Source organism: Elephantulus edwardii, unplaced genomic scaffold, assembly GCF_000299155.1.
Source record: "Elephantulus edwardii isolate Elephantulus edwardi_28Jun2011 unplaced genomic scaffold, EleEdw1.0 scaffold00151, whole genome shotgun sequence".
NCBI classification, from domain to species: domain Eukaryota; kingdom Metazoa; phylum Chordata; class Mammalia; order Macroscelidea; family Macroscelididae; genus Elephantulus; species Elephantulus edwardii.
In genome coordinates, this window is record NW_006399901.1 from 2224690 (window position 1) to 2239750 (window position 15061).

Here is a 15061-nt window from a genome sequence, read left to right on the forward strand (position 1 = left end):
CCTCTGAAAACCCATTGGAGGGTTATCTATGAGTGGATCCTGCCTTAACGTACACAACAAAACTGAAAGAGGCGACTTGTTTAGATGGGTGTGTTATGGTTAAGTGCTCAGCTACTTAACCAACGTGTTAGCGCTTCAAACTCCCTTAAAGGTCTAGCAGGGAAAGGCTGGCGATCTGCTTCACAGATAACAGCCAAGAAAATCCTATGGGAACATTTTACCCTCACATAAATTCTCTATTAGATGGCACCTAGAAACGAAAACCACAGATCTTCAGTTTACCCGCGATCCCGCTTCTCTGCAGCACTGACCGAGCGGGGCGCGGGGCTTGCGCTAGGGGGCGCCGCAGAGCGCGCGGAGCCCCGGGCAGGGGGAGGAGCCTGGAGCGGGAGCCCGGGTTGGGGCAGGGCGTCGGCGGAGCAGGGCGGGGCGCCGGGCGGCTCCGGTACCAGGTGCGGTTTGGTCCTCCCGGGTCTCCGTAGGCGGTGCATCCCCGCCCGAGGCTGTGATCTTCCCTCGCCTGAGGCGACGGCGGGAAGCGAGGGGAGCGGCTGCCGCTCCCGATCTTCTACGTCCTCCCTCGGCGCCCCCGGGACCATGGCCACGCAGGCTGGTAAGGAAGGGCCGCCCCGGGCTCGCCGTTATTTCCAGATCCAGGCTTAGGCAGAGGGGGAGCCGGTGCAGGGCTTTCGTGCTGCAGGGAGCCCGCGAGATGGGCACTGAAGGGGGACCTCGCGGAGTTCGGGGGTCGCAGCGTCCTGGGGCACGCGCTCGGAGGGGCCTTCCCGCGGTTCTAGGAAGGGGTGCTGTCGCTGCCAGGAGTTCATCTCTCCCTCTCCGCGGAAGTTGAGGGGCCTGGGTTCCCCCGGAGGTGGGACGCCTGCGGGATATGCAGAGTTCGAGCTCATGCTGAGAAATAGAAAGTGCATCTCTTTCTCCTGGTCCTGCAGAGAAGGGAAGAGAAGGTGACTTTCCTATGGCCCATCCATGACTTCTAGCAGATTCCTGGGTGCCTGAGTTTTGGGGTCCTTTACAGGAGCGTGGCATCCCTTGAGGTTCCCCAATGAAGTTTGGGAGAGAATGTCTCAGTCTTCCAGGACCTCGAAGATCCCTAGTTGAGGTGGGGCTGATGGGTTCCTGAGATTCTGGGACCCTCACTCCTCCCTTGTCCTCTTTGCAGAAGGGGGAGTCGTCACAGTTGAAGGGCAGCTGCAGGGGGTAGGTCCCTCCCAGTCACCTCACACTGCCCCCCTTGCAGCTTCCTGCCCTCCCCGCCGGCTCCCCAGAACCAGGAACCTTCTGTCACCTCTGTTTCCTAGCCACCTGCGTGGCTGGCCCAACCTCTGGGTCCCCAAGGGTCAGTGTGCAGAAGGGTCAGTGTGCAGAAGCATTCTTTCAAGAAGTGACAGGAGGGAATCAAGGTTGAAATGCTTTCTAGGACCTCTCTCCCCCCTCTTCCTGACTTCCAGCCTGGGGACAGTCACTTCCCCCCATCCTGAATGCAATGACCAAGGCCACTGCTGGGTCATTTCCTCACCGTGGGAGCTAAGGATTTTCCTCCTCACTTGGAATAATAGACTCCTTAAAGAAGGAGACCTAGAGATAGGAATGCACACTGCACCTTCCTCTTTTGTGGTGTTTTCTTTTTTGGGTTTTAGTGGATTGGGTTTTTTTGTTTGTTTGTTACATGGGGCTTTTTTGGTCTTCTTAGAGTTCTTTATCTGAGAAGATTGCTAGTGGATTATTTTTTTTTTCTCACTTCCAAGTTCCCTGTCTTGAGAAACTTGGAAAAACTTGAAGAAACTTGCAAAAGATCTTTGGGGGGAGAGGTCTGTAGTGTGTTTGGGATTTTCCCTGAGTTAGAGGAAACTTTCTAGAGAGGAAATGGTTAACCTGAAGACTAACCCCTTCCTTATCTGGAGCCAGTAGGCTGGCAGCTCACACATACTCATTATTTTATTCACTGGTCTATTTATTCATGATTTTGTTGGGTAGCTATTTTTTCTGTATCTATGTGAATAAAACAGATTTAAAAAACCAGATCTTCACAGTTACTTGTTTTGCATCAGAGAGCTGGGCAATGACTTAGGATGATAGAATTGATGCCTTTGAGTTGTGGTGCTGGAAAAGTCTTGAACATACCATGGGATGCCAAGAAAACAAATAGATCTGTCTTGGAGAGGGTGAATCCAAGTTTCTCCTTGGAGGCTAGGATTTTGAAGCTCAGTCTCACATACTTTGGGCACATGGCCAAGAAGAATGAGGTCCTTGGAGAATGACATGCTCAGAAGGGTGGAGGGACAGCACAGGAGAGGAAGACCCCAGATGAGATGGATTGATACAGTAACGAGGGCAAAGGGGGTAGATGTGTTGGAGTCAGTGAGATTGGCTCAGGACAAGGCAAGCTTCAGAGCTGTTGTACATAGAGTTGTTATGGGTTGAAGGCTACTTGACAGCACAATACAACAAGAAGAACAAGTAGTGTTTATGATCCTAGTTGTTGTTATGTACCATCGAGTTGGATCTAACTCATAGCTGACCCTGCAGTGGGTTTTCAGTAAATAGCATGGGAGGAGACTGCCCATCTTCCTTCCTGGGAGCAGCTGGTCAGTTTGAACCTTGCATCTTTAGGTTTGCAGTACAGCTCCTCACCACTAGGTTACCAGAGTTCCCTATGTCCCTAGAAATGTATAATTAATAGAGATAAATGCCATGGAGTACACCAGAGATGAGAATTCTAAGACAACTTTATGCTGATTTCTGAGCATAAGTAGAAGTTAGTTCTGGCAAAGAACATTCCAGGCCCAGAGAATGACTTAAAATGGTCCTAAGGCACATTGCCTTTGAAGAGTTAAGAAAAGGCCAGTGGAGCTTTTTTTTTTTTTAATGAACAAGGAAACTAACGCCCAGAAATGGCTTGTTCTCATCACTAAGTGATAGTGATCCAAGTTTATTGATTCTAGTTTCAAGTCTTTGACACGCCACAACCACCAGAGTGAGATTGTCTGAGGAGTCACAGAAGGAAGTGAAGCTTAAACTTTTACTGGTTCTGCTCCAACTGTTCTGTGACAACTCAGATTCCTCTTGTGTAACAGGAGAATCAGCAACAAAGAAATCAAATATTTACTAAGGGCCTCTGTGATATCTAAGACACTGGGCTGGGGCAAGTTTTACCTCATAAATTTTAAAAAATGCTAGAGCATAGACTTTTGGGGGAGGGTGTATGTGTAGTTTCCTCACTTATGAAGAAAATGAGGTCCAAAGAGGATAACTGACTTGTCCAGAGTCACTTGATTAATAATAGAATGAGGACAAACCTCGGTCATCTTCAGTGTTCTTTCTAATGTTCTAGAATGTTTGTCATATATAGAGCCTGGCATACAGTAAATCCTTAATACATATTTATGTTGTTGTTGTTGTTATGTGCTGTTGAGTCGCCTGGAACTCGTAGTGACTCTAGGTACAACAGCTCTGAAGACTGCCCTGTCCTGAGCCAGTCTCACTGACTCCGACACACCTACCCCCATTGTTCTAGTTACTGTTATCAATCCATCTCACCTGGGGTCTTCCTCTCCTGCACTGTCCCTCCACCTTTCTGAGCATGATATCCTTCTCCAAGGACCTGTCCCTCCAGGCCACATGCCCAACTTATGTGAGACAGAGCTTCAAAATCCTAGCCTCCGAGGAGAAACTTGATTTCACCCTTTCCCAAACAGACCTGTTCTCTTTCTTGGCAGTCCGTGGTGTGTTCAAGACTCTTTTCCAACACCACAACTCACAGACATCAGTCTTCTTCCATCATCCTAAGTCATTATCCAGCTCTCTGATGCATAGCAAGCAACTATGAAGACCATGGCCTAGATCAGATGCATCTTAGTCTCCAGACCGACATAATTGCTGCTCAGTATTCTGGAGAGGTCCCTGACAGCAGATTTTCCCAGTGTGATTCACCAAGACTTGATTGTGGAGCCAAGCAAGCTGTAACTGTTAACAACCTCAATCTCTTCTCTATTTATCATGGAGCTGCAAATTGGGCCAGTGGTGATGAAAATGTTTCAAGTATCGTTTGAGCCTTTGAGAAACGCATTGTCTAGTTAGAGTCATTAAGGAAAAAAATATTTGTAGTGTTATCACATACAGGCCTTACAAGAGCAAATCAAGAAGAACTATTTTTTTAAAAAATAATGTGTGTAATATGTGTATGTGCTAGTACTATGGAATTTCAAAAATGAGGGGGAGAAGTGCATACATTCATTCCACAAATATATAAAGTTACTTCTGTGAGCCAAACACTGCTAGATTCTGGGTATTCCAGCAGGGAACAAAAGAGACCCAACTCCTTCCTTAATGGAATGTGTGTTCTGCTGGGGAGAGGTGTATGAATGAATAGCATATATCAATGCTTTGAAGAGAAATAAAGTAGAATAAGAGGATAGCAAGGCCTCTAGGAGGTGCTAACAGTTTGCTCTTTTATTAACCTAAAGGCTGGTGCTTTTGAACTCAGCCAGCAGTCTCATGGAAGAAAGGCCTCGAAATCTGATCATAACCCAGAAAACTGTGGAGTCTCCATGGGTCAGGATCAGCTGGATGGCAAAAGTTTTGGTTTTGGTTTCCACGCAGATGGAGACTGGTAGCGTAGGAAGAGTGAGGAGATAAGGGGAGCCTCTCTGATAAGTGACACGTCTCTGCAGAGAAATGAAGCAAGTCTGCAGAGAAATGAAGTGAGCCATGTGACTATCCAGGGGGAGGAACATTCCAGATAGAATGAAAAAAGAATCAGCAGAGGCCTTGAGCTGGGAGGGGGGGTGGCGAGGGGAGGGGGCTTGACTTGTTTGAACAATGGCAAGGAGTCTGAAGTGGCTATCAGCTTTGATTAGGGAGTGCTTTGTGCAGGAGTCTTAAATAGAGTTGGGGTGGGGGAGGGAAAGGGGTTGATATCCTGGTAGGGAGGAAATGAAGAGTAGGATACAAAAGTAGGCAAATTTCAGAATCTTATCAACAATGTCAGTCTAGAGACTAAGGTACGCCTAATCCAGGCCATGGTTTTCGCAGTAACTTGCATCAGAGAGCTGGTTAATGACTAAGGATGACAGAAGAAGAATCGATGCCTTTGAGTTATGGTGTTGGAGAAGAATCTTGAACATACCACGGACCACCAAGAAAACAAATGAGTCTGTCTTGGAGAGGGTGAAACCAAGTTTCTCTTTGGGAGGCTAAGGCTATTTCTCACATACTGTGGGCATGTGTGGCCAGGAGGGACTGGTCTTTGGAGAAGGACAACGTGCTTGGAAGGGTGGAGGGACAGCGCAGGAGAGGAAGACCCCAGATGAGATGTATTGATAATAGTAATTAGGGCAAGAGGGAGGGGTGTCAGAGTCAGTGAGACTGGCTCAGGAAAGGGCAGACTTCAGAGCTGCTGTACACAGGGTTGCTATGGGTCGCAGGCGATTTGATGACACATAACAACAACAGCACTACGGGATGGTCAATTTTTACGTGTAGTAGAGCTACACAGTGGGAGGTGAAGGTAGGGAGTGTCTTAGGTAAGGCTAGAGGTGAGAGAAACCAGCTAGTGGAGAACTGTTGCTGCCAAGCTGAGGATCATGGAATTCTCTGGTCCGAAGTATAAACCAGTAGTGTTTAAAGGCAGGAAGATTCATGTTGTGGGCATATTGTTTCAAGATTATTATCAGCCCGTGGGGTGTAGAATGGACTAGACAAAGGTGAGACAGGGCACCCATCTGGAGGTAGAAGTGTATGCACTGAGCCCGAGACTGGGCTGTGGATGGTAGGAATGGTGAATGGTGACCAGTGGGAGATGCATGTGATGAGAAAGGTGAAGTTGAAGGTTAATGAAGCGAGAGGGGTAGAATATAAGCAGATCACAAGGTTTCAAAGCTAGATGGAAAGTCATCATGTTTAAGGAGCTGTGTTTGGCTTTCTTCCATCCAGTGTGGGGTTTCTCATCTGCTAGATGCTGAGCTGACTCCTAGCCAGGACTCACTCCAGTGCTTAAGGCGGGGACCAGGGCTTGGCAGCACTGCTAGGAAGAGGTGGATATGCAGTAACAGGGGCTGGAGCTGTGGCAGTTTCTTGCAGGTTTATTTAGTGAGGGAGCTCTGGTGATCCAATGGTAAATAGTTGTGCTGCTAACCCAAAGGCACACAGTTCGAATCCACCAGCTGCTCAACTGGAGAAAGATGAGCAGTCTCCTTCCAAGCGATTTACAGCTATGAGTCATTCCAATTCGATGACACCTAACAACAACTCTTATAGTGGGTTAAGTTTTGGGCTGCTAACCAAAAGGTTGGCAGTTCAAATCCAAGAGAAAGGTGAGGCCATCTGCTCCTGTTAAGAATTACGACCTCCAAAACTCAAAAGAGGGTTACTATCAGAATTGATTGATGAGCTGTGGATCTTTTGAAAAAAATCTTATTTTCCACCTTTCCTTTATATTTAGCAAAAATTAGTTCACTTCTAGACTACAGTAAACTGTTTGAATTAAGATATTTCATAAGCATCCCTCTGGCGTTCTGTTTTGTCAGATGTTTCTGCCTGGAGTTTATTTTTCCAAGAAAGAAAAGCTAAGAATACAGGCTTTGGTCCAGGCTGTAGTCCCAGCTCTTAACACATTAGCTGAATTCTTCGTTGTCTTTAATAAAATGGGAGGAGCAACAGTCCTCCAGTGAGGAGATCATGGGATCTTGGTATGAAGTTCATTCATTTGTCCTTGGATAGTACTCAGGACATTGCCTGGCACATTAAATAGTCTCAACATAGTTTTGTTGGTTTTTTTTTTCCTATGTTAACAAAAGTGGCAGAGAACTGCCATAAGGGGATGTATGCATTGGTTAACTCTGATAAAGAGATTCCTTGCACGCCTTGCCCTAGATAAGAAAATGCCTACTCATTCACAGCTAAGTAAAAGTATTTGGAAGTAAGAACCTTGGTGACCCGTGTGCCACAGGAGTCATCTGGCCCATGTATCCTATGCCTGATACCCCCGGCACCTTGCTTGTCCCTCTCTGATGGGTATCATCTTTGTACCTTGTCCCTCAGATCACGTGAATGCTCTCACCAGGGCCCTAGCAGTACCTAACTCAGTCTGTACACATGGGTGCATAAAGAAGTTTGAGTATATAGAAAACCTTTGCCAGTGTTGTAGTGAAAATGTTCCCTTCAGATGATGTTAGTGTAGACTGTCTAGTCAGCTCATAGCTGACCCTCTAGTGGGTTTTCAGGGGTTGTAAATTGCACAGGAGGAGACTGCCTATCTTTCTCCTGCGGAGCAACTGGTGGATTCAAACCTTGTGCCTTTGGCTTGGCAATGCAATTCCTTACCACTAAGCCACCAGAGCTCAACTTTTTCCCCCTATCCAGCCACCTAATACATCAGAAATAAGGACAAGAAAGCCATGCACTAAGTAGTTGTCAGGTAAGTACCTGACACTAGAAGAGGTGTTGTCACACCCATTATATCATTCTTCTTAATCCTTTTGATAATCCTGTAAAGCAGGTGGTATTATCATCCTTTTGAAGATTAGGAAGATACACTCAAAGAGGCCAAACTGCCCAAGGATACAGAGGCATACTGACAGAGCCAGAGTTCAAACCCAGCTCCAACTGCAGTTCTTTTTTTTTAAAAATTATTTTGAGATTTTAATGAAAGTTTATAGGGAATTTAAATTTCCATTCATTCATTGTTGCACATTTTCCTCCTTACCCACCCCACCTGTTCACTTTTCTCTTTGAAAAAAAGTTCTTACATTGTTGCGGTTTTCTACCCCCAGTCCACTTTACCATGCAGCTCTTATTCTAGACTGTTGTCATGCAAATAATACCTAATCATATTCCTTATTAAACAGTTCTTTCCCTCATCTATTTCAATGCAGTTTACAATTTCATCCCATCTTTTCTTAGTTTCCCTAACCCCAATGTCAGTCCTGTTCTATAACAGTGGCTTTATGCAGTATTTGTCCTTTTGTGACTGAGATACTTCAGCATAACATCCTCCGGGGTCACCCATTTTGTATATTTTATGAGTTCCTTGTTTTTCAGTGCTGCGTAGTATGAATATATCACAGCTTCTCTATCCATTTGATTGTTGATGGGCACTTGGGTTGTTTCCATCTCTTTACTGTTGTGAACAATGCAGCAGTAAACATGGGTGTGCACAAACTGCAATTCTTGTACTTGCTCCTCACACCATATTTTCTCTACTAAACAAAACTAGAAAGGGCACAAGAGCCCAAGAGTGAGGATGAAACTTTCTGAGATGCTAGTGTACACTTTCCGCTGAAAAGTGAGAGAGAGGCTCCTGTTCTGGTGTCCTGCCTGTCCGTTAGAGCTAAAGAATCATTTGTTCCCTGACTTTTAAAGAAAATAATCTAAAACCCAACATTTATAAGCTCTAGTTTATGATTTCTTTTTTGTTCCCAGAGACACTCCCTTTGGTAATATTTGGCAATCATTGTGTCAGTCTTGTTGGTAGTCATTTCATTAAAATGTCCCTCCTTTCTTGGCAGTTCCCCAGCAGCTGCTGCCCTGCTCCTCTGCTTCCTGCTTTGTTCCAGATTTATACACCTGACCCATCAGTTCCCAGGGGACGCAGTGGTTACCGTACTGGTTTGTTTTTCTGCTGCTCTGGGGTTTTGTTCCTGGTTCTCATTGTCTGGTGGAACATGAGAAGAAGCATCAAGAGATTTTTCTCAAATGAAAGGGTAGGACCTGTGCATGTTGGTTCAGGATATGCTGTGGTCACATGAGCTCAGTGCTTGGGCATTTCTTGCCACTTTAAAGCCTGAGGAGGACCTGGCTCTTAGATCATGTTTAACGTGAATACGGGTGTGTTGTGGGGAAAACATGGGCTTTGAGCTGTGTTACCAGAGCATTCCCTTCCACGGAGTGTCTGTGTGGTCTCGAACATGTCTCAACTTTTCTGAGGCTTCTTGGGGTAATAAATGGAACTGGCCCAGAAGTCTCAGACAATGGGCTTTAGTTCCTCTTGGACTGGCTTTAAACTAGCTTTTTTTGATGGTTGGATAACTGGATTTTCCTTCCCTAAATCTGTTTTTCTTCTAAAAAATGCATAATACCAGTCATTTTATAGATTTATTTTTACCTCCTTAAGTGGCACATCCCTTCAAGTCTTAAGACTCTGCTTAAGAATAAGGTCTCATGACACCAGAAGACTCAGCAATATGTCCTTTAGACCCAAACCACAGGATACCGACCAAACGTCATGCGGAAAGATGCATCCAGAGATGACTAAAAAGATGGCTAGCTGCAAATACGATGTTTGTCATGTGGTCCTGTGTAAAAAGCTCAAGGAACATGAGGCCACCTGTGTCAACAGAACTGCTATAGATGATGGATGGGCTATTTGATTTTCCAAAGGTTGTTTCTCTACTTTTGGAACGCAAAGATAAACTTTCCTATGCCGCCAATCAGATTCCTGACCCAGATGGTTGGAATGTAGACAACACACATCTTCTCCTTTTGTTCTTTAAGGCTTTTGCTCCCAAAATGCTGGTTTATGAAAGGGATTCGAGAGACTGAATGAAAAAGACTACAGATAATAAACATTCCTAAAAACTATACAAGTTCTAGAGAAAAGGTCAGAAAAACTAATAAAGATGTTGAAGATTAAAGAGCCAGCTGACCAAAGATTTGCTTTCAAATCTTTTTCTTTTATTTTTTTAAAATCTTTTAAGTTTGGGAGGCGAACGTGTGGGTCAGAGCTGCGGCCGTGGATCCGTCCTAGAATCAGGTGCCCCTGCGTGAAGTTCCCCTGTGCCTGGTTCCTACTTCCTCCCTTTCCAGCCGAGCCCCCTGCCTGTTTAGGGCAGAGAGCTAGCCCTTCCTGCTCGGGCTCCGGGCCTGGCCCTTCTGCCTAGGGGCCAGTGTGGAGAAGGGCCACCATCATCTTTGTTGACACGTTTCCCTCACTGCCCGGCCTCACTTGTCCACACGAGGTGTCCATCCTGTCGCCGGGGCCTGGAGGGAGGGAGGTGGTCTGGGTGTCTGTATCTTTGAGCAGCCGGGTAACCATGTGCTGCATGCATCGAAACTTCAAGATGACTAACCAAGACCCCGGGGGCATTCGCCTCCTCCAGCAGATGGTGGCTTCAGGCACTGGGGCGACAGTCACCTCTCTCTTTATGACACCCCTGGACGTGGTGAAGGTGCATCTGCCTGCAGTCCCAGCGTCCCTTAGGAACCCGTGAACCAACATCTCCCTCTAGACAGTGGAGCATCTCCTACACCAAACTGCCGTCCCCTCTCCAACTGCTGGGAAGTGCCTCCTGTACTGCAGTGGAGTCCTGGAGCCAGTGTACCTGTGCCCAAAGGGGGCCCGCGGTGCCACCTGGTTTCAGGATCCCACCCACTTCACTGAGACCATGGATGCCCTTGTAAAGATTGTGAGGCATGAGGGCACCAGGACCCTCTGGAGTGGTCTCCCAGCCACCCTGGTGATGACTGCCGGCCACCGCCATTTACTTCACCACCTATGACCAACTCAAGACCTTCTTGTGTGGGCGAAACTTGACCTCTGACCTCTATGCACCCATGGTGGCTGGTGCTCTGGCCCGAATGGGCACAGTGACTGTGATCAGCCCCCTTGAGCTGGTGTGGACGAAGCTGCAGGCTCAGCATGTGTCGTACCTGGAGCTGAGGGCCTCTATTCAGGCTTTAGTGGCTCAGGGAGGCTGGCGCTCTCTGTGGCTGGGCTGGGGGCCCACTGCCCTTCAGGATGTGCCTTTCTCAGCTCTATATTGGTTCAACTATGAGCTGGTGTCGAGCTGGCTAAGTGGGTCCAGGCTGAAGAACCAGACATCTGCGGCCATCAGCTTCATAGCTGGCGGCATCTCAGGGACGGCGGCAGCCATCCTGACTCTGCCTTTCGATGGGGTGAAGACTCAGCGCCAGGTCCAGCTGGGAGCAGTGGAGGCCGTGAGAGTGAGGCCTCCACGTGTGGACTCTACCTGGGTGCTGCCGCGGAGGATCCGACCGAATCAGGGACAAGGGACTGTTTGCGGGCTTCCTCCCAAGGATCATCAAGGCCGCCCCCTCCTGTGCCATCATGATCAGCGCTTATGAGTTTGGCAAAAGGTTTTTCCAGAAACTCAACCAGGAGGGACTGCAGGGCCTTTAAAAGGGGCCAGAGATTCAAGACCCACCCCTGTCTGCGTCATGGATGGATGCAGGCAGGAGACTGAGCCAAGTTCCTTTTGCTCAGCACTGAGGGGGGGGGAGCTGCTTCCCTTTCCCCCTCTGGCTCCTTAGGGCCCCCCTCAGACATGGCTTTCTTTCTGTTGCTCTCCATTCCTGAGGCTCAAGGAGCATCACTTTCCTATCTCCCAAGTTCAGGACCAAATCTGCTGTCTGCCCACACCTTCATTTCCCTGGTTTGATTGGTGGGGTTTTTTTGCTGTAACTGGACCTGCCGCCAGGAACCAAATACCTTGGCTGGGCCTGCCTCAGTCTTCCCTACCTCCATTAATTCCTTATGTCTAAAGGAAAAAAAAAGTCTTTTAAGTTTGGGGACATTGTAATTATCAAGGTTTTTGGTGTGGTGTTGGTTTTTTTTTTTTATTTTATAGTGGTATACTTACAGTATGGACGGTGAAGAGCTTGAGATAGTTAACAGTTTTAGTTTACTTGGTTCCACAGTCAATGCTCTTGGTAACAGCAGCCAGGAAATCAAGAGACAAATTGCATTGGGAAAGGCAGCTGTCAGGGACCTCTCAAGAGTACTGAAGAGCAACGTCAGGCTGGAGACTAAGGTGCACCTGATCCAGGCCATAGTCTTCACAATTATGTGCTATGCATTGGAGAGTTGGACAGTGAATAGGGATGAAAGAAAGAGAATTGATGCCTTTGAGCTGTGGTACTGGAGAAGAGTGTTGAATATACCATGACTGCTAGGAGAACAAACAGGTTTGTCCTGAGAGGGTAAAGCCAGAATGCTCCTTGGAGTCAAGGATTCTGAAGCTTTATCTGACATACTTTGGGCATGTTGCATGGAGGGACTGATCCTTGGAGAGGGACATCATGTTTGGGAGAGTGGAGGGACAGCACAGAAGAGGAAGACTCTTGATGGATTGATTCTGTGATTGGAGTGGTGGGAATGAGTGTGTTTGAGATGGCGAGGTTGGCACAGGATAGAAGGCGTGTAGGGCTCTTGCTATGAGTCACAAGCGACTCAATGGCACATTAACAACAACAGCAATACTTAAAAAGTTTGTATACTTTCTCTTTCACACCGGATCTTTCCCATTTCCTTAACACACCTCTTCCTCCACCCATCAAATTGTGTGACTCCATGATTAACCCCCCAACCATCCTCACCCCTGTGTGCTCCCTCCCCCTCTTTACTCCTCATGCACATTTTTGTAGTTATCTATTTCTACAATAATGGTCTTATACAGTATTTGTCCTTACGGGACTGAGTTAGTTCACTTAGCTTAATGCTCACCAGTCCCTGTAATTGTCAAATTTTAGACAACTCTTATTATTGGCATTTTAATGTTACTTAAATAAAGACTATTTTTTTTCTATGAAAGAAAAAAAATCACATCAAGATGTCTCAAATAGGTGAAAGTTTGTTAAAAGAGAACAAAATAGGAGAACTCATACTTCCTGATTTTAAACATACTATACTGCTACATTAAGCCTAATACTGAGATAACAAAAGCTGTATAGTCCATTGGGAAGAAGAGAATGACTGAGACTAGGCCCGTACACCTATAATCAACTGGTATTTGACAGGAATGCTAAGTCTGCTTAATGGGGAATGATTCTCTTCTACAAGTGATGCTGGGGAAGTTAGATTTCCAAATGCAGAAAAATAAATGAAACCAATGCCTCACATCAGATAAGAAACCTTCTTTAAAATGGATTAAAAAACTAAAACCGTATAGTTATTAGAAGAACAAGCAGGGGTAATACTGTCAAGTCTAGCTTTTGATGGTGGATTATCTAATATAAAAAGCACAGACAGAAAAAAGACACAGTAAATTATTTAAAACATTTATCCATTAAAATATTGTTACTAAAAGTGAAAAGAGAAACTACCAGCTGGGAGGATATATTTGGAAACCATACAATTCAGTAAGAATCTTAATGAACAAATGTATGTGAAACTTTGACAAATTTACAGGAAAAGGACAAATAACTTAATTATCAACTAGGCAAAAAGTTTCAAATAGTCACAAAAATGTGCTCTGGGTCCTTAGCCATCCGCAGTCAACCATACCCTTTGATATCCATAGGCCTTTGATATCCACATTGATGATCCACTCATATCAGCTCTGTCAGAGAGATGCAAACCAAAACCACAATGAGATGCTATTTCACTCCCTCTAAAATGGCTAAGAGTAAGGGAGCTCTGGTAGCCTAGTGGCAAGAAGTTGTGGTTGCAATCCCGAAGGTATGCAGTTCAAATACACCAGATGTTCCACTGGAGAAAGAAGGACAGTCTCCTCTGCTAATTGGATCCAGTTCGACAGTTGGCTAAGGTTAAAACAACAGAACTCATCAGAAATTAGCAAATGTGTGGGAGAGATTGGAATCTTTGGTTCTCCTTCCCTAAGTCCATTTTTATTTCACAATGTGGGGAAATAAGAACCTTATGCTGTAGAAAACAGTGTGGTAGTTGCTAAAACCCCCAAGAAAACCAAAGCAATCAGTGTGAGAATCAGAACTACTGTGTGCCCAGCAGCGGTTCCACTGCAGACAACTTGAATACTGAGACTTGCACATTGGTGTTCACTCCAGCCCTGCTCACAATAGTCCAAAAATGGAAAGAGTCTAAATGCTCACTAACAGATGAGTTAATAAACAAAATGGGATACCCACATGTGATGGAATATTACCCAGCTGGTAGGAGAAATGAAGATTTATGCAAGCTGTGGTATGAACAGAGCTTGAAGATACTATGCTAAGTAAAATAGGCCAGTTGCGAAAAGGACGAATATTGTATGACTTCGAATGTTGTATGATTATATAACAAGACAGGAAAACACATATATATATATGGCAAGACCAAAATTTGTTAGAAATTACCAGGAGTGAGTGGAAGGAGCCAAAAGGGTTAAATTGAATGGAAAAAAAATTTCATTGATTAAGGGTAGAATTGCGCAGCCAATTATTGTAATTGCTGCTAATAAGTTTTACACCATTAAAAAGTTGAACTGATGAAAGTTGCATCATAGATAATATTTACAACAGCAGCGGAAGGGAAAAATATAGCCGCTGAAGCTGCTTATTATACACAGCCAAACACCTCATGGGATTTGATTATTTTTATTTTTATTTTTTATTTTATTATTTTGTGTGTGTGTACCATCAAATCAGATCTGACTGGTACAGGAGGAGATTGCCCCTTCTTCTCTGGCAGAGCATCTGGTGGATTTGAACCACATATCTCTGGGATTGCAGTGCAGTTTTTTGCCACTAGGCCACCAGAGCTCCCCTGGGATTTGATTTCTTATGTGGTATGAGGGGACATCACAGTTCAGCCTAGTAATGTGTTTAGTGCATTTGTTTTACTGCTTAGTTGGTCTGTAGTGAGCTCTGGTGGCTTAATGGGAAGGATTTTTGTTGTCAATCCAAAGGCACACTATATAAATCCACTTTTCTTGTGCAATTTACTGCTCTTTAAAACCCACTGGAGGAGGAGCTCTGAGTTGGATCTGAAGGTATAGTCCAACAATAATTCATTGTGTATTCACTAGGATCATAAAAGTTTACAAGTGGATCAAAGGCAAAATTCATCTTTGTTCACCTAGAGCAACCCAGGAAGATGTGAATCAGGAGTAATATTTATGTATCTGTAGCTAACCCTCCAGTGGGTTTTCAGAGGCAGTAAAATTTCATTGGAGGTGATTGCCCATACTTTTCCCACAGAGCTGCTGGTGGCCTCAAACCATGAGCCTTTGGGATTGCAGCACAGCTTCTTGCCACTAGGCTGCCAGATTTCCTTCCTTTGCATATTAAAAAAAATCCACCCCCCAAAAAACCAACCTTACAAGCTATCTTAAGACTGAGCTAGTACTCA

The 15061-nt window shown here is 45.5% G+C and overlaps 1 protein-coding gene and 1 pseudogene across 1 annotated transcript in view; both read left to right on the plus strand.

Moving 5' to 3' along the window:
- The first annotated feature begins 579 nt into the window (after window positions 1-579).
- The window catches only part of LIMK2 (LIM domain kinase 2), a 102847-nt gene continuing 88365 nt past the window's right edge, over window positions 580-15061 (plus strand). Inside the window, exon 1 of the mRNA XM_006894801.1 lies at window positions 580-613. Coding sequence (XP_006894863.1) covers window positions 598-613 — 16 coding nt within the window. The 5' untranslated portion in view covers window positions 580-597. The remainder of the gene's footprint in view (window positions 614-15061) is intronic.
- Window positions 10077-11155, plus strand: LOC102854051 (annotated as a pseudogene).